Source organism: Dendrobates tinctorius, unplaced genomic scaffold (genome assembly GCF_039654945.1).
Source record: "Dendrobates tinctorius isolate UK_male_01 unplaced genomic scaffold, ASM3965494v1 ptg000103l, whole genome shotgun sequence".
NCBI classification, from domain to species: domain Eukaryota; kingdom Metazoa; phylum Chordata; class Amphibia; order Anura; family Dendrobatidae; genus Dendrobates; species Dendrobates tinctorius.
The window spans coordinates 31,997,581-32,021,780 of record NW_027361771.1 but is presented as its reverse complement, the minus strand read 5'-3'; the positions used below and the strand labels follow the sequence as shown (position 1 = coordinate 32,021,780).

The window sequence follows — 24,200 nt, the reverse complement described above, 5'->3', positions numbered from 1 at the left end:
AGCGGAGCGTGCGGCTCCATGTATTGCTATGCGTGCTCCGCTCCTGAGTGCCGGCGGCAGCACCGCATATTAACATGCAAGACTCGGACGGGTTTCTCACACGTGTGATCCCGGCCTTAGTCAGATTATCTTTTTTATTTTATCCTTTTTAGTTCTTTCATGCTTTGCCATTGAAGCGTTCCAGAGTTATTACCTCAATGTGACACTGGTCAGTATTGTAAAATGCGGCCTGGTCATCAAGGTCAAAATGAGCTCAGTCACCAGAGGGTTAAACAGTTACTTGCGGAGTAACAGCTGCTTTATGTGTAAACCACTGCAGTCATTACACTCGTCCATATTGTGGGTGAGAACAGGTCTTCCATGAAAATCAGGCTCCTGTCTAATAAAGGATTTGCAAACGCAGCGGTTTTAGCCCGCTCTGTATGACCACGAGCTTGTTCCACACCTCAATCCCCGGTGCCTAGTGCACGGTACTGAGCAGCTTCCGTCCGTCCATCCATGCCGCCAGCGCCACTCTCCGCCGCACCTGGCCACTGCTGTACACGTCTATTGTCAGTCACCCGGTCCACATGCCGGACGCCCGTTTGGACTGTACACACTATACCAGAGACGCAGCGGCACTGTCACAGAGAGCAGCCACCACAGCACCGGCGCGCAACAGCTGACGTCACTCATCTGCCACTTCCGTTGGGGGCGCGTCTGCCGTGACGTCACTTCCGCTCCGGGGCTGCCAGCTGGGAACCGGAGAAACAACAACAACGGCAGTAGTAGTGGTAAGACGCCGGAAGTAGCGGTTGGGAACCGGAAGATGGTTTCTTTACCGTGAGGCGGAGATATAAGCTGTAGTCTGAGGGGAGGGGTGCGCTCCGAGGCCCTGGTTATGGATGAGCCGGGTCTGGCGTGCTGGGACTACAAATCTCAGCAGGCTGCTCATCGTCAAGCTGGGCGTGATTTCATGTCTCGGCCATGGCTGATCTGCAGCATACGGGGCTTCCCGCGTCCTAGCTGAGCTGACACATTGTAGCAAAGCACAGTTGTCAGTGTAGGACTCGGCCAGAATGGGGACAATGGGTGGGATAGTGATATATTGCATGTGCAGGAGGCCTGATCAGGCGATCCACGGTGCCCGACCCACGAGCCGCACGATTGGGGCCATAGGGAGAAATGGCACTAGTCTGTCTGACTTCCCTGCCACAGGTGATTGACAGCTGTCAGTCAGCTGTGGGCGACTGATGGCAGCGCCAGACATCTCCTATGGTTAACAAAGGTATACATGGCCCGGGCTCAGATTCATTCCGTCCGTGGTTTGGGTAGCATAAATCAGGTGACAGGTTCCCTCTAAATAGCCCCCAGCATGTTCTAATCTTCTCAGGGTCAGGCCCCCTACCGCTGGATACATTGGTCACATAGGGATTGGGGGTCCCACAGTCACACTGGCCACATCTCAGAGACACTACAAGCCATGGTGAAACGTTTAGGCCATGCAGGCGGCTAGCACAAGCTGCATGTGGCCTGGGACACTTTCACATTGCCAGGTGAATGCCTCTTCGTGCTGTTGCCCACGTAGTCTCCAGACCAATCTTCAGTTATCCTTGCATCCAAAACAAAAGCTGGACTGAATGCAGAAGAGCCTAGACCTCCATTCTGGAACCCACCACAGGTCTGAAGTGTGATCGCCTCGGGGCTGGTGAAACACTTGTAGCTGAACGTCTGGCTCGTAGCCCAGAGTTAGGCAAACACCTTTTGATGGTTTGTATAGACTTTGCCATCCTAGGCTGGGATGTGACATCCATTTTAGCTTGCAGTGTAGAAGGGGTCACTGTTCTCCCTTCTTCGCATCTGACGTGGACAACACCATAAAGAGGCTTTTATGCATTAACTCCATACCAGTTCTCCTCCCAGGATTATGGTGTTAGGCAGCAAAATGTACAATAGCCAGACTCTTCTAGTCTTCCAGGTACACTAACTGCTCAGCGTTACATTTATGTGATAGTGGAACCAGTGGTACTGCCATTTCTCCAGTATACCCCAGAATCCATTTTTCAACACAACGCCAGGTTCCATGTTGCTTGTGCTACTGTGAGTAGCCTGCGTGGCCTAAACGTGCTACCATGGCCTGTAGCATCTCCGGACTTGTCACCCATTGAGCACATCTGGGACATCATTGTCTGACCATTGGAAAAGGAGCTTCCAGCTGTGGATATTAATGATTTGTTTGCCCACGTGCACTCATTGCGGCAGAACATTCCTTAGACAACCATTAATAACCTCATTGACAGCATGGCAAGTCGTGTAAGGATGGGGATCTGTGTACATGGTGCTCATACTTAATTCTGGATTTGTTTCAGTTTTACACAATTTACATCTCAATAACATGGCCCTCCATCTAGTGATTTTCATAACTCCACGACTTTTCCTTCTGTAGTGGTGAGTCCTGACAGTGTGCACGTTACATACTGTTAGGATTCAGAAATCTGCCGCAGTGTCGAGTGACTTGAGAAATGTGGAGCCTGCAAAACCTCTTTAAATACCCTTTAGAAAATGGCTGCATCTTCTGCTCCCTACTTTACGCTGTTCTAGTACATCTGTTATGATTGGGTCACCAAAGAGGAAAGCAAGACCAAGCTAAGCCACAGAAAAACCAGAGAGGTTGGTAACTAAGCAGATTGCAGACCCCTGATCCTATCCACACAACTAACAGTAGCAGTGGAGCGTACCTACGATGATCCTAGACGCCTCGGCACAACCAGAGAACTAACTAAGCCTAAAGCAAGAAAGGGGAAATCTTAACTGCCCCAGAGCAGACCCCAAAGGAGTAGATAGCCCCCAAACATATATTGTCGGTGAGACAAGCTGAAAACACAAATGCAGGTAGGAAAATAGACTGAGCAAACGATGGGGCCCACACTAGCTAGACAGGAAAGGAAAGACTCTGCAATCACGCAAAAAACCCTGCAAAAAATACCTAACACATCTGATAGAAAAATACTGAAGTCTCTAGATTTCGCCCACTATATCAGCACTCTGGTATATTCTGAAAGCAGAGCAAAAAGAGGCCAATCTAATAAGGGACAAAAAAAAAAGGCACAAGCAGTAACATAAGGATGGAAATTCAGCACAGCCCCAGCCGAGGCTGGCTGACCACACAAAACTGAATTGACAAAACTGAATAGACAAAACCAGATCAAATGTGAACAATAGCAAAAGAACACTTAGCTTGAGCATGCAGGGACTGAGCTGGAAAATAAGCCCTCAGGAGGCAGGAAAAAATCACCAGCAGGGATAGAGGGAGTCGGCTGTCTTAAATCCAGTCAGAAACTCCAGATCTCCAGTCATCCTCATTATCAGGTGGCAGACCTCTGTTAATTAGATCAGCTCCATTACCTCCAGTAACCACCAGAGGGAGCCCGGAAAGAGAACTCGCGACCCCTCTGTCAATATAACCAGCTCCACTACCTTCACTAGTAACCAGAGGTAGGCCAGAAAGCGAATTCACAACACACATCCTTTCCCCCCAGCATTTTGTGCACAGTCCTGTGCATTACTTGTAGTTGTGGGTTATATGATATATCTTCTGTACCCTCATAGTGTTATGCTCTGGCCTGATCTTCTCTGCACACGTGGAAGCTTCTGTGGCTCTGACAATTCTGCTCTTTTTCTCAGATCTGAAGTCTTCTGATCAGGAAGTGCTCATCACTTTCCAGACAAAACCACTGACTGCTCAGCAATGACCAGGTGAAAATATGTGTAAGATTATCCTGACAAATGCATTTTTTCCTAGTTATCCCCTCTGATATCTATTGCTAGTATGACAGAAGACAGAAGGACTTGTATGGAGCAGGCTGGAAGCTACCGTATTTTTTGATAAATCCACATTAATGGGCCTAGAAAAAATGGCACTTCCAAATAGACATAGCATCCAAAAAAGATAGGGAAGCATATGGCCATAAGAATCACAAAACTTTATTAAAGTCCATACAAAAAGACATAGACAATTTAAAAATGAGATATATATCCAATATGACACTGCAGAATGTATATGTAATAGATAGTCAAATACACGTAGTTGTAAGTTACATGCTGCACAAACATCGAGCCATATAAAAAGTGACTGGAACAGCACCACCTCTGAATAAATATTGAACACAGTAGTACTATAATATGATACCAACTATTCTCACATGTGAATTATAACTACACAGTTGTGACAATATATATATATCAATATTATTACTTGGCAGATATGAACTCCAACTGGGTAATGACAAAACTGATATAAATCATCAAATGAAGTAAAGTACATACGGTATACAGATTATATTGTCTCAGAAGGGTTAATCACCACATGTATCAGGTGTGCTGCCTCAGAATGATTGGTAGTCCTGCTAAATTTGAACTATGTCAGTCATAGACTCAAAAAAAATCACACTGGTAAATCTGAGTAAATAAATAAGCAGTGCCCATATATATTCAAAACTGAAGTCTGCATTATTGCCAAATAGAAAAAACAGTGCCACAATTTAAACAAGATTGGTGTCTATCACGTTGTAACAATGAGACATTTTTCCATATAAGTGTAATGCCTATGATATAGCAGCAATAACACATATACAACAGCAAATGGAGGCTAACTAAATATATGCATAATGCCCATATGTGTAGTCCATAGTCCATTTGTCCAAGGGACAAAGCTAACGCGAACGTGCGTCGGGGACCGGACACTGCAAGGTCATATGTGTTCTATGTATATCTGTACACTTTCACATTGGAGCTGTTCATACTTGCATCAGCAATAGTAGCAGTACCTTTTGGGGTCCTATGGACTACACATATGGGCATTATGCATATATTTAGTTAGCCTCCATTTGCTGTTGTATATGTGTTATTGCTGCTATATCATAGGCATTACACTTATATGGAAAAATGTATCATTGTTACAACGTGATAGACACTAATCTTGTTTAAATTGTGGCACTGTTTTTTCTGTCTGGCAATAGTGCAAACTTCATTTTTGAATATATATGGGCACTGCTTATCTATTTACTCAGATTTACCAGTGTGATTTTTTTTTGAGTCTATGACTGACATAGTTCAAATTTAGCAGGACTATCAATCATTCTGAGGCAGCACACCTGATACATGTGGTGATTAACCCTTCTGAGACAATATAATCTGTATATGTACTTTACTTCATTTGATGATTTATATCAGTTTTGTCATTACCCAGTTGGAGTTCATATCTGCCGAGTAATAATATTGATATATATATATATTGTCACAACTGTGTAGTTATAATTTACATGTGAGAATAATTGGTATCATATTATAGTACTACTGTGTTCAATATTTATTCAGAGGTGGTGCTGTGCCATTCACTTTTTATATGGCTCCATGTTTGTGCAGCATGTAACTTACAACTACGTGTATTTCACTATCTATTACATATACATTCTGCAGTGTCATATTGGATATATATCTCATTTTTAAATTGTCAATGTCTTTTTGTATGGACATTAATAAAGCTTTGTGATTTTTATGGCCATATGCTTCCCTATATTTTTTGGATGCTACCGTATTTTTTGGACTATAAAACGCATCGGACCATAAGACGCACCCCAAATTTTCAGAAGGAAAATGGGGAAAAAAATTAACGCGTCAAACGGGGGTCCGCCTTACAGTCCTGAGTTCATCTCACCCGGGGGGGGGAGGGAACAGCAGCGCTGGTGGCAGCAGGAGGGCGATGATCTCATGCCCATCTCACCCTGGTGCCGCAGTGATGCTCGGTGCTGCGGGGGGCTCCGGCGACATTATGTGAAAGCCCGAATCCCCTGCGGTTCTATTGCCTTGATGCTGTGGCATCCGGGAAAATGGCCGTCGGAGGTGGCGTATCCGCAGATTGAGGTCTCGGCAACGAGATCTCGGAGCTGAAAAATCAATCTGCGCATGCACCGCCTCTGGCGGCCATTTTCCCAGAGGCCAGATTGATACCCCAGGCGCTGATTGAGATCTCGGAAGACGAGATCTCAATTTGCACATGCGCCGCCTCTGGTGGCCATTTTCCCGGAGGCCACTGCATCAAGGCAATAAAACTGCGGGGGCTTCGGGCTTTCACATAATGTCACCGGAGCCCCTTGCAGCACTGAGCACCACCGAAACGGCCCCACTAGGCTGGGATGGGAGTGAGATCATCGCCCTGCAGCGTCGCCCGACTCCTACCGCCACAATGCTAACTGTAAGTACATTCGGACTAGAAGATGCACCCCTGTTTTTCCCCCAAAATTTTTTTTGGGAAAAAGTTTGTCTTATAGTCTGAAAAATACGGTAGGTCTGCTCAATACATGGCGGATGTCGGCTGAGTTATACAAAAGCCACGATCGGCACAAACTTCCTTAAGAGGACTAGAAACAAAAAAATTAAAACTATAAAAAAAAATACCCTTTTCCCATTTGGTAAAAAAATCAAACAATACTAAAATGTATTTGTTGTCTTTGCATCTGAACTATTAAAATACAGCGGTAGTTTTGGTGTGAGTGCTATCCAACAGCACATCTCGTCACACAAGGACCAGTGTTATTATATGAGGCCGTGTACATGTCCAATTTTTTTCCTCGGACCGATAATCCAACAATTGGATCGCACTCGGCCATTCAAGTCTATGGGTCCGTCAGAAAAATCGGATTGCACTCGGGTGACATGCTAGTGCGGTTCGATTTTTACGGCCTGAAGAATGGAAAAACGTATTCTTTATTTTAGAAAAATGGATCATACTCTGATCAGATTTTGATTAGAATAATCGGACCGTTTTTCTGGGATGCGGAGAATACGGTCATGTGACCCTAGCCTGATAAGCAGCAATTACGTTCTGTGCCCCCCCAAAATGACATCAATAAAAACATTTTATTTCCTGTTTTTCCAATACACTTTATGATAAATGAAACGGGGCCACTAAATATTACAAATGGTCCAACATAAAGAGCAAGTTACAATTGTTGTTTGCCATTGGGGGAGGAAGGCAGGGTTTGTTTTTAATATAGACAGAGCACCACACTTGTCCATGGGCTGTGTGTGGTATTCCAGTGCGACCTCACTTGCATATAAAAAAGAAAATTGTCATCTATAAATGAAGCTTTGTAGTCATATTCGTATATCCTTTTTTTTTATTAGCTCCCCAGTGTCTCGTGTAGTGTATAACGGGAAGCGGCCTACGAGCAGCACGCGCTCTCCGAGCAGCAGCGAGATCTTCACTCCAGCTCATGAGGAGAACGTGCGCTTTATATACGAAGGTGAGACATCGGAGACTATTACAAAGTTCTCTTCTGTAATCATTAGAGAAATATTCTCCCGACCTGTCATTTACCTTGTCTGTGTTGTAGCAGAGTGATTGTTAGGGGAGTGGTCAGTGCTTTATTGTCTGTTTAGATCAGCTCTCATTTCTAGTTTAAAGGGAATTTGTCAGTAAGATCACGCTCCCCACCCCGCAAGATGCATATATGGACATACAGGTCTTTGAAAACTAAATCCATCAACACCTTTAAATCTTCTGTTTGTTGCTGCATTTTTGAGAAATCAGCTTTTTAATCCATATACAAATTATGTTTAAGCACTGTGGGTGTGACAGAGCACTTTCCTACCATGTGTCTACCCAGGGCATTTCCCCACCCAGCACCAACCTCTTTAGCTTGATTGATGTCTCACTGTCTGCTTTCCTTGCCTGGCACCCGACATCAGACAGTGAGCCGTCAATCAAGCTAAAGAGGCTGGTGCTCAGCAGGGAAAACAACCTAATGAGGCAGAGGCTGAGGAAGTGTTTTGTCTTTCTCAGAGCACTTAAAGGGGTATTTCCATCCTCAAGATCCTATCCCAATATGGATTAGGTGTAATAATAATATTAGCAAATACCTCCAATTAGAAATGTAGTATAGTTCTTCTCATTTGCTGTATCGCTTACCCCATGTGCAGGGCAATGCAGTATTCATGGTTATGATCATTCATATAGTGATAGTTGGCTGCTAGTGGTCGTAACCATGAATACCTGCTACTGCAATGACTGCACGTGGGGTTAGGGACATAGCGAATTAGAAGAACTATACCACATTTCTTATTGGAGTTATTTGGTAAGAGTATTATTATTACACTTATTACATATTGGGATATGATCTTGGAGATGGGAACACCTCTTTAATGCCTCATTTGCATGTGAATTAAAATGCTCATTTCTTGGGAATGCAGCAAAATAACAGATATTAAGGTATTAATGGATTTAGCTTTTAGAGAACTGCATGGCCACATATAATGTTTGGGGGGGTGATCTTACTGACAGATTCCCTTTAATGTTCTTTTTATCCTAATTTTATTTAACCCCTTTCCTACAATGGACGTAATATTCCGTCCATGTGACCTGGGACCTAATTCCCATGGACGGAATATTACGTCATAGCGATCAGCGGCTCCCACGTGGTGAGCGCCGCTGATTATCACAGCTGACACCCGGCACAATGTGTCAGGGGCGGTCAAGGACCGCCCCCGACACGTTAACCCCTGGCACACCGCGATCAAACACGATCGCGGAGTACCGGGGGTTAAAGGGAAGCATCGGCAGGGAGGGGGCTCCCTCCGTGCTTCCCTGAGCCCCTCACAGCAGCGCAATGTGCAGCGCTGCTGCGGGGGGCTCCTTCCCTGCAGGTCCCCGGATCCAATATGGCGACGGGGACCTTCGGGGGCCTGCAGGGAGCTTGCTTCCTAATGCCTGCAAAGCGCAGGCAAGGAGGAAGCCTTCTGCACTGCCTGTGACAGATTGCTCATCTGTCACAGTGACCTGTGATGTCCCAACTGGGACAATGTAATAAAGTTAAAAAAAAAAGTGTAAAAATAATTTTAAAAAAATCGCTAAATAAATGAATAAAAAAAAAAAAAATATTCCCTAATAAATTCATTTTTTGGAAATAAAAAAAAAAAAATAAAAGTACACATATTTGGTATCGCCGCGTCCGTAACGACCCGCCCTATAAAACTGTCCCATTAGTTAACCTCTTTAGCGAACCCCTTAAAAAAAAAATTAAAAACTAAGCAAAAAATAATGATTTATTATCATACTGCCGAACAAAAAGTGCAATAACGCGCGATTAAAAAGACGCATATAAATATCCATAGTACTGCTGAAAACGTCATCTTGTCCCGCAAACAACGAGCCTCCACACAGCGTCATCAGCGAAAAAATTAAAAAGTTATAGCTCGCAGAATAAAGCGATGCAAAAATAATTATTTTTTTATATAAAATTGTATTCATTGCATAAAAGCGCTAAAACATAAAAAAACGACATAAATGAGGTATCGCTGTAACCGTACTGACCTGAAGAATAAAACCGCTTTATAAATTTTACCGCACGCGGAACGGTGTAAACGCACCCCCCAAAAGAAATTCATGAAACGCTGGTTTTTGTTCATTCTGCGTCCCAAAAATCGGAATAAAAAGCGATCAAAAGATGTCACGTGCCCGAAAATGATACCAATAAAGACATCAACTTGTCCCGCAAAAAATAAGGCCTCACATGTCTCAGTGGGTCAAAATATGGAAAAATTATAGCTCACAAAATGTGGTGATGCAAAAACTATTTTTACAATAAAAAGCGTCTTTTAGCGTGTGACAGCTGCCAAATATAAAAACCGCCATAAATAGTAAATCAAACCCCCCGTTATCACCCCCTTAGTTAGGGAAAAATAATAAAATTAAAAAAATGTATCCCATTAGGGTTAGGGCTAGGGTTGGGGCTGAGATTAGGGTTAGGGGTGTGTTGGGGTTAGGGTTGGAGTTAGAATTGGGGGGTTTCCACTGTTTGGGCACATCAGGTGCTCTCCAAACGCAACATGGTGTCTGATCTCAATTCCAGCCAATTCTGCGTTGAAAAAGTCAAATGCTGCTCCTTCCCTTCCTTGCCATGCGCCCAAACAGTGTTTTACCCCCACATATGGGGTATCAGCCTACTCAGGACAAATTGCAAAACAACTTTTGGGGTCCAATTTCTCCTAGTACCCTTAGGAAAATAAATAAATTGGGGGCAAAAATATCATTTTTGTGGAAAAAAATATGATTTTTTTATTTTCACACCCGGGCGTTATAAACTTCTGTGAAGCACTTGGGGGTTCAAAGTGCTCACCACACAGCTAGATAAGTTCCTTAGGGGGTCTAGTTTCCAAAATGGTGTCATTTGTGGGGGGTTTTCACTGTTTAGGTACATCAGGAGCTCTCCAAAGGCAACATGACACCCGCAGACCATTCCATCAAAGTCTGCATTCCAAAACGTCACTACTTCCCTTCCGAGCCCCGACGTGTGCCCATACAGTAGTTTTCTCCCACATATGAGGTCTCAGCGTACTCAGGACAAATTGGACAACAACTTTTGGGGTCCAATTTCTCCTTGTACCCTTGGGAAAATAAAAAAATTGGGGACTAAATGATCATATTTGTGGAAAAAATACGATTTTTTTATTTTCATGCCCGGGCATTATAAACTTCTGTGAAGCCCTTGGGGGTTCAGAGTGCTCACCACACATCTAGTTAAGTTCCTTAGGGGGTCTAGTTTCCAAAATGGTGTCATTTGTGGGGGGTTTCCACTGTTTAGGTACATCAGTGGCTCTCCAAAGGCAACATGACATCCGCAGACCATTCCATCAAAGTCTGCATTCCAAAACGTCACTACTTCCCTTCCGAGCCCTGATGTGTGCCCATACAGTAGTTTTCTCCCACATATGGGGTATCCGTGTACTCAGGACAAATTGGACAACAACTTTTGGGGTCCAATTTCTCCTGGTACCCTTGGGAAAATTATATAATTGGGGACTAAATGATCATGTTTGTGGAAAAAATACGATTTTTTTATTTTCACGCCCGGGCGTTATAAACTTCTGTGAAGCACTGAGGGGTTCAAAGTGCTCACCACACATCTAGATAAGTTCCTTGGGGGGTCTAGTTTCCAAAATGATGTCATTTGTGGGGGTTTCCACTGTTTTGGTACATCAGGGGCTTTCCAAACGCGACATAGTGTCCGATCTCAATTCCAGCCAAAAAAGTCAAATGGTGCTGCTTCCCTTCCGAGCTCTGCCATGCGCCCAAATAGTCGTTTGCACCCACATATGGGGTATCAGCGTACTCAAGACAAATTGCACAATAACTTTTAGGGTCCTGTTGGAAAATAAAAATTGGGGGTGAAAAGATCATTTTTGTGGAAAAAATATGATTTCTTTATCGCCTTATTGGGGGACACAGATTACCATGGGTGTATGCTGCTGCTGCTAGGAGGCTGACACTATGCAAAAGAAAATTAGCTCCTCCCCGGCAGTATACACCCACCGACAGGCATCAAGTACCTCAGTTTGTGCTTAGTGTCTGTAGGAGGCGGACCGGGATCTCCCCAGATCCGCATTTTATGAAGCCTTTTTTCTATTCAGGTTTTTAGTTGTGTTTCTTAATGTTTTCACTTTATTTTTCAGATACAGCATCAGGAAACGGGATGTGAGTTCATCCTGCTTTTCCTTTTCATGCGGCTGAGCAAGCAGTGTGGTAGTACCCACATCGCAACTCTCAGGACCGCAGGCAGAACCTTCCCCTATCACCCTCGGGTGCTATGGGCTTATAATGGTGGCCGGTCCTAGCCGAGTACCCTCCTCACCCCTCTCTCGGGACAGGGCTGAGAGGAAGACGGCGGTCACCAGCGGTGACGTTTCCCCTACCAGCATGAGTTGGAGCCGTCTTCTGCACCATACGGACAGAGTGCAGGTACTGAGGATCGTTTCTCCCAGCGGCCTGCTGGCTATCGTGGGCCCCTGCGGTCATCCTCACGGACGTCAGGTAAGCGGATCCGGATGTCCCCTCCAGCCCCGCTCTCAAATATGGACCCTAGCCGACCCATCAGCCCTGCAGCCGTTACAGCCAGTACTGCGCTGTTTTAAAATACCCCTGCAACAATCTGGATCTGACTCAGAAGCGGACAACATAGCTAGAACTCGGGATATGGTAGATAGTCTAATATCGGCTATATTCCAAACTCTCAAGATAAAGGAGGATAAGGCACCCCCTCAGGAATGCTCTGTTTCCTTTAAGAAAGCGAGGCTCCCATCTCGAACCTTTCCTAATCACAAAGAGTTCGACACTTCCTTAGCCAATCATTGGCAACATCCTGAGAAACGTTTTTCAGGCCGCAAGTACTTAGATGTACTATATCCCTTCGATGCGGATCTAGTCACGAAATGGACCAAAGCTCCCGAGGTAGATCCACCAGTTTCTCGGATTTCTTCTAAGATGGTTCTTTCCCTTCCGGACTGAGCTTCTCTTAAAGATCCAACAGACAGGCAAATAGAGTCGTTGGCTAAGTCAATTTTTGAGGCATCCGGCGCCTCCCTCTGTCCTATCTTCGCCTCTGCTTGGGTGGCGAAGGTCATTTCGGCTTCGGCAAAAATTCTGCGCAAAGGCATTTAAGCGGCAGCTCCTCAGGACGAGCTGGCAGACTTAGCAAACCAAATTAATCATGCGGGCAAATACCTTTTGGCCACCTCCTTGGACGCGGCTGGATGCATAGCAAGAGCTAACAGCAACATAGTAGCCATACGCCGCATTCTTTGGTTGAAGTCATGGAATGCGGACACCACCTCAAAAAAGTCGCCCACCAACCTGGCGTTTCATGGCTCTAGGCTCTTTGGCGCCAAGCTAGATCAGATAATCTCAGATGCCACTGGTGGGAAGAGTACTTCCCTTCCTCAGTCCCGTCCTAAGAAGTTCTTTAACAGGAAGGCTTCTCGGCCGTTTAGGTCCTTTCGCCCCTTCTCTCCCGCAGAAGGCTCATCCCAGCAGGACGGACACTCTGCTTCCAGAGACCGGAGAAAGCCTTCTTATAAGCCCGCTCCCCGCTGGAAATCCAGAGGTCAGCCCTCCAGGTTCTCAGGCTCCCGATCCGGCAGATTTTCGTCTAAGTGACGGGGCACCCCCACCTGGAATTCTTTCCAGGGTGGGAGGCAGACTTTCCTTTTTCAAGGACGCATGGCGATCCGTTATCGACGACGCTTGGGTCAGGGAAATCATCACATCCGGATACAAAATCGAATTTTCTTCACCCCCAAACAGTAGCTTCTTCCTATCTCGATCCCCAAGACAGCGTTCCCAGATTCCAGGGTTCCTTCAGGCCGTCTCCTCCCTCCTTTCCGCCGGGGTCATCGTTCCCGTTCCTGCAGACGAACGGTTTTCAGGGTTCTACTTGAATCTCTTCATAGTCCCGAAAAAGGACGGCTCCCTTCGTCCAATTTTGGACCTCAAGTTGCTCAACCGCCACGCGAGAGTCCTCCACTTCAAGATGAAGTCTCTGCGTTCGGTAATAGCCTCAATGCAACCCAGAGAGTTTCTCTGCTCTGTGGACATACAGGATGTCTATCTCCACATTCCCATTTGTTTGCGACATCAGAGATACCTCCGCTTTGCAATTCAGGACAATCACTATCCGTTCACGGCCCTTCCCTTCGGCCTAGCCTCCGCTCCCCGCGTCTTTACGAAGGTGATGGCATCAGTCATGGCCATCCTTCGATCAAGGGGGATTCTTATCATTCCTTACCTGGACGATCTCCTGATCAAGGGCTCGTCCCGCCAAGACTGTCTCCAGAGTCTTCAGATAACCCTGGATGCCCTCGGACGATGGATAGTCAACAAGGAGAAGTCCATCCTGCGCCCTACCCAGCGTCTGACCTTTTTGGGCATGGAATTCGACACGAATCTAGCCCGGGTTTTTCTACCGAGGGACAAGTTTTCATCCCTTTGCAAGGGGATCCAGTCCCTAAAACGCTCGAGGATCATGTCCCTTCGGTCCTGCATGAGGGTCCTAGGGAAAATGATAGCTTCCATGGAAGCATTGCCCTTCGCACAATTCCACTCTCGCCCTCTCCAACTGTTCCTCCTGTCAGTCTGGGACAAGACCTCATTTTCTCTGGACCGCCCCATTCTCCTTCTGCTCAGAGTCAGACAGTCGCTGACTTGGTGGACATTGTCGGCGTCAGTTCTCCACGGAAGGTCTTTTCTTCCGCCTCAGTGGCAGGTCATCACCACCGATGCCAGTCTCCTAGGTTGGGGGGCGGTTTACCATCAGAAAACGGCCTAAGGGCGCTGGAACGCCCAGGAGACTCTTCTGCCCATAAACCTTCTGGAAATCAGAGCAATCTTCCTTGCTCTCCTTCGTTGGCAGCATCTCCTCGTAGGCAAACCAGTCCGCATTCAGTCAGACAACGCCATGGCCGTGGCTTATATAAACCACCAGGGCCGTACTTAGAGCAGGCAGGTAATGTCAGAAGTGGCGGAGATACTGCGTTGGGCAGAGCGTCACGTTCCGGCGATCTCCGCCGTCCACATTCCAGGGGTGGAAAATTGGGCAGCCGACTTCTTATGTCGCCAGGGTCTAGCGTCAGGCGAATGGTCCCTTCATCCCACAATCTTCAGTCAGATATGCCAGCGTTGGGGCACCCCGGACATCGACCTCATGGCATCTCGGATGAACAACAAAGTTCCTCACTTTGTAGCCAGGTCCAGGGATCCTCTAGCCATCGGTTGCGACGCCCTAGTAATTCCGTGGTCCCAGTTCCAACTGCCCTACCTATTTCCCCCCCTTGCCCTAATCCCAAGAGTGGTCAAAAAGATAAAGTCAGAGGGCATCCCAGTCATCCCAGTGGCTCCAGACTGGCCGAGACGTCCTTGGTACGCGGAGTTGGTGAACATGCTTGCGGACGTCCCCTGGAGGCTTCCAGACCGTCCTGATCTTCTCTCACAAGGCCCCCTTTACCATCAGAATTCTCAGTCTCTGAGTTTAATGGCATGGCCGTTGAGGCCGCAATTCTGAGAGAATCAAGGTTTTCCAGCCGGGTCATTCAAACCATGATCAAGGCTAGGAAGCCAGCCTTATCCCGCATTTACCATAGGTACTGGAAGGCGGTTTTCCGTTGGTGCGATAATAACGATCTTTTTCCGTTGTCATTCTCCATTCCATCCATACTTGGTTTCCTCCAATCCGGTTTGGATGCGGGCCTGTCCCTCAGTACCCTCAAAGGCCAGGTGTCTGCCCTGGCAATCCTCTTCCAGAAGGATCTGGCTTCTTTACCGCAGGTGAAGACCTTTCTCCAAGGAGTCGCCCATGTGGCTCCCCCTCATCATTCTCCGATAGATCCATGGGATCTCAATCTCGTTCTTGCGCTCTCCAAAAGGTGCCGTTCGAACCAATCCAGGACATTCCTCTGTCCCTTCTTTCATGGAAGGTGGCTTTTCTAATCGCGATTACATCCATCAGGAGAGTTTCTGAGCTGGCGGCTTTATCCTGTCGTTCCCCGTACCTTATCCTTCACCAAGATAAGGTCGTTCTCAGGCCAGTTCCTTCCTTCCTTCCAAAGGTGGTATCCCCCTTTCACATTAACGAAGATATCGTTCTTCCATCGTTTTGTCCTGCGCCAGCTCATCCTCTGGAAATGTCGCTCTACAAACTGGACGTAGTGAGAGCCTTGCGTGTCTACCTTGCCAGGACCGCTTCTTTTCGCCAATCCGATTCCCTGCTTGTTATCTCTGAAGGTCGCCGGAAAGGGCTTCCGGCGTCCAAATCCACAATTGCTCACTGGATTCATTCTACCATCCTGGAAGCCTACTGACTTCAGGAAAAACGGCCCCCTCCGGGAGTGAGAGCCCACTCCACCCGGGCTGTAGGGGCTTCTTGGGCTGTGCGACACCAGGCTTCGGCCTTGCAACTTTGCAGAGCTGCGACCTGGTCGTCTTTGCACACTTTTGCGAGGTTCTTCTAAGATGGTTCTTTCCCTTCCGGACTGAGCTTCTCTTAAAGATCCAACAGACAGGCAAATAGAGTCGTTGGCTAAGTCAATTTTTGAGGCATCCGGCGCCTCCCTCTGTCCTATCTTCGCCTCTGCTTGGGTGGCGAAGGTCATTTCGGCTTCGGCAAAAATTCTGCGCAAAGGCATTTAAGCGGCAGCTCCTCAGGACGAGCTGGCAGACTTAGCAAACCAAATTAATCATGCGGGCAAATACCTTTTGGCCACCTCCTTGGACGCGGCTGGATGCATAGCAAGAGCTAACAGCAACATAGTAGCCATACGCCGCATTCTTTGGTTGAAGTCGTGGAATGCGGACACCACCTCAAAAAAGTCGCCCACCAACCTGGCGTTTCATGGCTCTAGGCTCTTTGGCGCCAAGCTAGATCAGATAATCTCAGATGCCACTGGTGGGAAGAGTACTTCCCTTCCTCAGTCCCGTCCTAAGAAGTTCTTTAACAGGAAGGCTTCTCGGCCGTTTAGGTCCTTTCGCCCCTTCTCTCCCGCAGAAGGCTCATCCCAGCAGGACGGACACTCTGCTTCCAGAGACCGGAGAAAGCCTTCTTATAAGCCCGCTCCCCGCTGGAAATCCAGAGGTCAGCCCTCCAGGTTCTCAGGCTCCCGATCCGGCAGATTTTCGTCTAAGTGACGGGGCACCCCCACCTGGAATTCTTTCCAGGGTGGGAGGCAGACTTTCCTTTTTCAAGGACGCATGGCGATCCGTTATCGACGACGCTTGGGTCAGGGAAATCGTCACATCCGGATACAAAATCGAATTTTCTTCACCCCCAAACAGTAGCTTCTTCCTATCTCGATCCCCAAGACAGCTGTCGTTCCCCGTACCTTATCCTTCACCAAGATAAGGTCGTTCTCAGGCCAGTTCCTTCCTTCCTTCCAAAGGTGGTATCCCCCTTTCACATTAACGAAGATATCGTTCTTCCATCGTTTTGTCCTGCGCCAGCTCATCCTCTGGAAATGTCGCTCTACAAACTGGACGTAGTGAGAGCCTTGCGTGTCTACCTTGCCAGGACCGCTTCTTTTCGCCAATCCGATTCCCTGCTTGTTATCTCTGAAGGTCGCCAGAAAGGGCTTCCGGCGTCCAAATCCACAATTGCTCACTGGATTCATTCTACCATCCTGGAAGCCTACTGACTTCAGGAAAAACGGCCCCCTCCGGGAGTGAGAGCCCACTCCACCCGGGCTGTAGGGGCTTCTTGGGCTGTGCGACACCAGGCTTCGGCCTTGCAACTTTGCAGAGCTGCGACCTGGTCGTCTTTGCACACTTTTGCGAGGTTCTACAGGGTTCATACCCAGGCCTCGTCCGATGCAGCTCTTGGTAGGAAGGTTCTGCAGGTGGCGGTCGCACATCGGCCGACCTAAGCCCTTCCTTCTTTCGTTCCTTTATGGCTGTTCCCACCCTCGGGACTGCTTTGGAACATCCCATGGTAATCTGTGTCCCCCAATAAGGCGATAAAGAAAGAGGGATTCTGGGTTCTTACCGTAAAATCTCTTTCTGGGAGCCTTCATTGGGGGGGGACACAGCACCCTCCCTGTTTAAGTTGTACCGTGTTGGGTTTTCGAGTTCCTTGTTGGGTTGGTACATATGTTCATAGTTTTTGGTTGCTTCTCCTACTGCTTTCTCACCATCTGAGGTACTTGGTGCCTGTCGGTGGGTGTATACTGCCGGGGAGGAGCTAATTTTCTTGTTTTGCATAGTGTCAGCCTCCTAGCAGCAGCAGCATACACCCATGGTAATCTGTGTCCCCAATGAAGGCTCCAAGAAAGAGATTTTACGGTAAGAACCAAAAATCCCTCTTTTTTAATTGTACTGCTGTACGTTATAAACTTTTGTGAAGCCCTTGTGGGTTCAAAGTTCTCACCACATATCTAGATACGTTCCTTGGGGGGGGGGGGGGTCTAGTTTCCAAAATGGGGTCACTTGTGGGGGGTTTCCACTATTTAGGTACATCAGGGGCTCTCCAAGCGTGACATTGCGTCCGATCTGAATTCCAGCCAATTTTGCATTGAAAAAGTCAAACGGTGCTGCTTCCCTTCTGAGCTCTGCCTTGCCCCAAACAGTGGTTCCCCCCCACATATCAGGTATCAGCGTACTCAGGACAAATTGCACAATATCTTTTGCAGTCCAATTTCTCCTGTTACCCTTGGTAAAATAAAAAAAATTGAACCTGAAGTATTTTTTTTTGTGAAAAAAGTTAAATGTTCATTTTTTTTTAAACATTCAAAAAATTCCTGTGAAGCACCTGAAGGGTTAATAAACTTCTTGAATGTGGTTTTGAGCACCTTAAGGGGTGCAGTTTTTAGAATGGTGTCACTTTTGGGTATTTTCTATCATATAGACCCCTCAAAGTGGCTTCAAATGTGAGGTGGTCCGTAAAAATAAAATGGTGTTGCAAAAATGAGAAATCGCTGGTCAACTTTTAACCCTTATAACTTCTTAACAAAAAAAAATTTTGGTTCCAAAATTGAGTGGATGTAAAGTAAACATGTGGGAAATGTTACTTATTAAGTTTTTTGTGTGCCATGTCTCTGTGATTTAAGGGCATAAAAAGTCAAAGTTGGAAAATTGCGAAATTTTCGCCAAATTTCCGTTTTTTTCCACAAATAAACACGAGTTATTTAAATGAAATTTTACCACTAACATGAAGTACAATGTCACGAGAAAACATTGTCAGAATCACCGAGATCCATGGAAGTGTTTCAGAGTTATTACCTCATAAAGGGACAGTGGTCACAATTGTAAAAATTGGCCCGGGAGGTATCGTGCAAACCACCCTTGGTAGTAAAAGGGTTGGCGTCAGCTAGGAAAAAATTACTGTTGAAACAAAGCACAAGCACTTGGTGCACCCTTGCAGTGGCCAAACGTTTCAGTTTCGCACAAGTTTCCATCTTTCTCTGTCTCATGTAAAGCCAGGCTAACAGCCAATGAAGAGGGGAGCAGAGATAGATGGAAAACAAGTAGGTAGCAAGGTGTACTGAACTGCTTGGTCATGCCGAGTGGGTACGGATCTCATGTGCTTGGTTTGAGCCGTCATTTTGTGCTTAGAGACCCCTTTTAAAAGATGTTTTCCCAGTAAGAACAGAGGCAGCGGAGAGTTTCTTGTCTTTATCTCTTGGTCCTTTAGGTTTTGAGTGGAGCCACACTGCACATGTTTGGCCTTCGCTCCATTTTAATCCCTTTTCACTTCTGTTATGTTGGGGGGACTTGGGACCCCAATCTTAATGGTTATGGAGGTCCCATCAGTCCTGTTGAAAGATAATAAGTATTCTTAGTGGGGAACCTCTTTCACTTGTATATTGTTGTGTGTGATGAGGCGGATAATGCCCCCTTAGTTTATGCCTTAGTATCTTTGTCTCCTTTGTGTTCTACAATCTTAGCGTGGCAGTGTGTGGAGCGGGACTTAAGGAACCAACTGTCTGGTGTGGACCGTGGACTTGTGGAAGAATATGTGGAGAAGCAGCCAAGCAACAACTTGAAATGTGAGTACTGTCAGTGTAAAATGAAGATACATTTTGTGAGATTAGTGCGGGGGTGTGGTCATGGCCGCCGTTCACTATGTACTGAACGATGATTGAAGCTGCACCGTCCACGCCTCTGTGACTGAAATCCTGAGGCTGCTGGGAGGAATAGTGTTCATTTTCTCCCTGTAGCCAAGCTTTCAGTGAGGTGATTGCACGGCGTCAGAACGCTGTAAACCTGCAGCTTAACTCCATAACCGTTAATATTGTTTGGGGACATGATAGGTTCCATTTAAAATAGGGATGGGCAATCCATTTTCCCTTGGTTCTACATAGGAAATTGGAACTGTTGTGAATGGCTGAACATAAAGGGTTATTCTCCCATCTCCAAAATTATATCCCAATATGTAATAGGTGTAACAATAATATTAGTAAATTCCTCCAATTAGAATTGTAGTGTAGTTATTCTGATTCGCTATGTCTCTTTCCTCATGTGCAGGCATTGCAGGACCTTAGGTATCCATGGTTACATCCACTGATATAGTGACAGTTAGATGCTAGTGGTCATAACCATGGACACCTAAGGTCCTGCAAATCCTGCACATGAGGAAAGAGACAGCAAATCAGAAAAACTATATATACTACATATGTAATTGGAGGTACTTGCTAATATTATTACACCTACTGCATATTAGGATAGTATATTGGAGATGGGAATGCCCCTTTAAGATGGACATATTATAAAATGGTCTAGTTGTGTCTGTAAATTGAATTGCGGACATGACTGGCTGCTTGCTGACAGGTGCCAGTTCTGCCATTACATTGCATGGATTATTCTGCTCTGGACCACATTGTGGAAATGTGCCAGGTTCACCGTCATACTGGCTGCAATGGGCCGGTGTGTGGCACACTGCAGTCAGTCACTGAGCTCAGCTGCTGCTGATTTGGTACAGCGTCATGTGACATTGTTTTTGTCACAGAGGCGGCAGGGGCCACAACCTCAGAGTGGCAGAATAGTGCTGCTGATGGAGGTCAGTATACTTTTTTTTTTTTATTCTGTAATGCAGTTTTGGGACATGTAATAGTAGTTGTCCTTTAGTGTAACCCCTTAGGATTGGGTTTACACATTATGATTATACAATTCAAATCCATTTTTCAAATTAAAAAAAATTTAAAATTCACATATTTTAGGCTAAAAATCATTTGTTTTCTCTATTGCCTTTCCTTGTAATCCTGCCAACCATAAGATGCGTACATGAAAAGTGATCTGTACAGAACAGAAAATATCAGCCTAATGCTATTTTTATTGGCTATTGTGAAAATTGTAAGATTTCTGAATTATTTTTTTTTTGGTCACATGGAAAAACCTTTACTTATGACTACAAGCACCCAAAATGACAAATAGTGCAAATGTGTTTTTCTATATCTGCATGGTAAAAATGGCTTGAGCTAAAATGTTGAATACTTTGTAGGGGTAATAAATCCATACTTTATCAGTTTTTCTAAGACCCTGGTAGTGTTGTCTTTTTCATATTTTTTTGCATGGTAGAAATTATATAAATTACACAATTCACAATAAGCTATAGGTATCCATAAACAATCAAACAGAAAAATTCAATTTCTCCTTCATATATGGTCTCCTACAGATATGTCCATGAAATGCTACAAAAATGAAGGACTACTGAACTGTGGAAAGGGAAAAAAAGTGTGGCGTAAAACGAATAAATAGGCCTTGTCATCAAAGGATTTAAGGGGTTGTTCCCTCACTGGAATTTCTTGAGCCCAGCAGAGTAGATAAGACTGGGGGTCTACCCTTCAGCTACTTAGATCGGGTGCATGGCTCCTAGTGATTGCATTTTAAACTCTGCTGGAACATTTGGGCCTTGCAGTAGCTGGGTCCCACTGGAGGTCCTGTTCTCTTGTGGACCAGTCAATCCCTGGCTTTTGAGACCCCCTAACAATCTTGGCTTATGTAAAATGTATGATTCCTACAGTAAACATGGAATGGACAAAATACAAATAAGAATAATGGCAATAAAGTTATAAAATCAGAAGTTATATATATATATATATATATATATATATATATATATGTATATGTATATTTTGTATCCTATTAGTCTCCTTTTGTGTGCATATTATCCACTTTGGTTTATGTATCCCTTCTTGACTGCATGGAGTACACTCTGCCATGTTCTGTATGACTTTGTGATTTAATTTTCAGATTGTATCTAATAAAAAAATTTTCTATTAATTTTATTTTGTCGTATACTTCCCCTTTTGGTTTTCTAAAATCAGAAGTGTAGACTCAAGGGAGAAGTAAATATGCTTGAAACACATCTTATAAGGCAGGGCAGCATGAAGTAGAATGTATAGTTCATAAACTAACAGTAATATAGTCAATAGATTGTATCATGAGGAATACCAAAAAACTACAACAAGCTGTCGGTAAGCAAGTTCCTATGGCCTACCCATTGCTCTCTGTGTCTGACCACATATCTGCAACCCCAATGCCCGTTTGCTTCCTTAGGCTACTTTCAGACTAGCGTTCTGAGGCGCAGGGCCGCCGCTAAGCTCCGCCCCCGGCCGCGCCTCCTCTGGTCAGCTCCTCCTATGAACGTATGACGCTGCATGCGATCACTGTACCCTATATTTAGCGTTGGGTACGCTGGCCATGTGCTGGTATGATTTTGCCTGCGTTGCGCCCTTCTGGTGCTGTGCCAAGTGCACAAAAACGCACTGCCAAAAGGGCGCAAGCGCTGACAAAATCATGCCAGCGTACCCAACGCTAAATATAGGGTACGCTGATCGCATACAGCGTCATGCGGTCTTAGGAGGAGCTGACCGGAGGAGGCGCGGCCGGGGGCGGAGTTTAGCGGCGGCCCTGCGCTGCGCCTCAGAACGCCAGTCTGAAAGTAGATTTAGGTGGTTGTATGTAAAATGTATTTTAGAGGTTGTTTAGTCTTTTAATGCCCACTGGGCAGCAATAAAGATGTGGTCTTTCTCAGGGTCTGTATGTGACCTTACAGGGGTCTGTATGTGAAGACTCTATAGTAGAAGGCATCCTGGACAAAATGCATCACAAAACCTACAAATGCTATAATAAGTGCAAGGAAATAGAATCAAAACGAGCCATGTAAAGTATAGGACCTTTTCAAGAGAATTTCATAATTTTTCTTGTTAATTATATTTTGCCTTTTCTCTTTTCAGCTTTTAAGCCAGTTGATCTCAATGACCTGAAAAGAAGAAGCACACAAGACCCGAAAAAGTCATAATTTTATTATTCCCCTGTGACTGATTGATCCTTCCACTGGCACACTTTGGACTCAACTTTCATTCTCTTCCATTGCCCATTGATGACCTAAAAGGACAATTTGGGGACTGTACTGTGTGAACTCGGCAGAGTTGTCCTCCTCTTAATCCCCTTAAACTCCCTAGCCCTTTCCTATTCCCATGTGTGTTTTACCATAACCCCTCCAAGCATCTGATACCCACATTCTCGTGGATCGTTGCAAACCCTTTTAATTGATGAACTGAATTTGCAGGTGGTATGTATTAATGCTGTTTTGCATTGTGCTAATCCTGGGTTTCTGCTCACCCCTGCACCAAGCTCTGCAAGATCGTCAGGCTATTAAATGGCTTATAACATGGTGTGCGAATTTTGTCTACATTATCATCCACTCCAAAAAAAATATAGTCTTCCGCTAATTAACCAGTCACTCCATACACCTATGATCGGTGGCGTAGTACAATTGTGACTTTAAAGGGGACCATAAGGTGAAAAAGAGAAGGGCTTTTTATTTAGTGCACCCAATATGCCAATTTAATGGGCTTTACCAAAGTGGTGTGGAAACAGGTTTGTCGATTACAAGCGCTTTGCTTTTTTGTTTGGTGAAATGATCTCAGCTTCTTGGCAGCACATCATGTAAAAGTGCTGCTGAGAGCAATGACAGCTTATGCTCAGAGAATGATCATCGCTCTGTGCACATCGTACCTGCAATCGACCTGTCTAAACAGACTATTAAATTACTGCCGACTGGCAAACGCATAGCCACAAATTGCCTACTGTAAAGTCAAACCAGCCTAAGTTTAGTTTTACACCTAGAAATGGTCTCCTTTTATTGATGAATTAATCACCACTCTCTTGGCCTTTGAGTTCCACTGTTTTCTGTGGGCGGAATTGGGGTCTTGCAATATGGTAAAATTTTATAAATCTCGCATCCCATTAATTGGAGGTTTCTGAGTTCCGAGCAAGATTTTTCCAAGCGGATGACATTTGTTAAATTAATAGGAACACATACTGTCCAGTTACATTCTCCTTATGTGTGCAGTATCTCCACAACCACATCCTGTTTTTCTCCTGTTTGTTTCCCAGCAGAATTTCCAGTGTAGGCATAAGTATAGGGAATACCGAGAGTCACTGTTTTCTGCCCTGCACCAGGACTGTGTGTTAGTTCTAAGTTAGCGCCCTGAATAATACAAGGGTTTGTGTAATGCTATGTGCGCATATCAATGCTGTAGCTCATGATAATACCGACGTCGATCTCGTGTGGAATGTGCTAATCTGTGCCCAGAGGATTACTTTCCGTCTCTGCAAATTTGGTGTCATTTTCCTGGCACAAGTGAGAAGTATTGGCAGCACTTCCCTTTTCCCGATTCTTACTCCTGGACTTTGAAATGTTGTCAAGAAAAGTAGTGAAGATAGAACAGTTTGTCAACTTTCCTGCCTTACTGGTTTAGATTAGATTTTCAACACAGAGTGAGGTTTGTATGGAGTAAAAAAAATACATTAAGACTACAAAAGGGTGTTGTCTGCATCTCAGGAAGTTCCTTATTTTCTATGTTTCCATATCCTGTTCTTAAAAGGGTTGTCCAAGCTTGAGCTG

The 24,200-nt window shown here is 45.3% G+C and overlaps 1 protein-coding gene across 1 annotated transcript; it reads left to right on the top strand.

Annotated features, from left to right (window-relative positions):
• The first annotated feature begins 618 nt into the window (after positions 1-618).
• MCRIP1 (MAPK regulated corepressor interacting protein 1) lies at positions 619-22,965 on the top strand. Its single transcript, XM_073588196.1, has 5 exons — positions 619-773; positions 3,664-3,735; positions 7,165-7,283; positions 19,234-19,335; positions 22,525-22,965. The coding sequence occupies exons 2-5, from the start codon at positions 3,728-3,730 to the stop codon at positions 22,587-22,589; spliced, it is 294 nt and encodes a 97-aa protein (XP_073444297.1). The 5' UTR covers positions 619-773; positions 3,664-3,727; the 3' UTR covers positions 22,590-22,965.
• The last annotated feature ends 1,235 nt before the right edge of the window (positions 22,966-24,200 follow it).

Bases quoted from the DNA above. Each gene is read 5' to 3' on its own strand.
- MCRIP1 (XM_073588196.1), top strand. The intron at 7,284-19,233 runs GTGAGACATCGG...CTACAATCTTAG, and splicing joins CGTGCGCTTTATATACGAAG to CGTGGCAGTGTGTGGAGCGG. The intron at 19,336-22,524 runs GTGAGTACTGTC...TTCTCTTTTCAG, and splicing joins GCCAAGCAACAACTTGAAAT to CTTTTAAGCCAGTTGATCTC.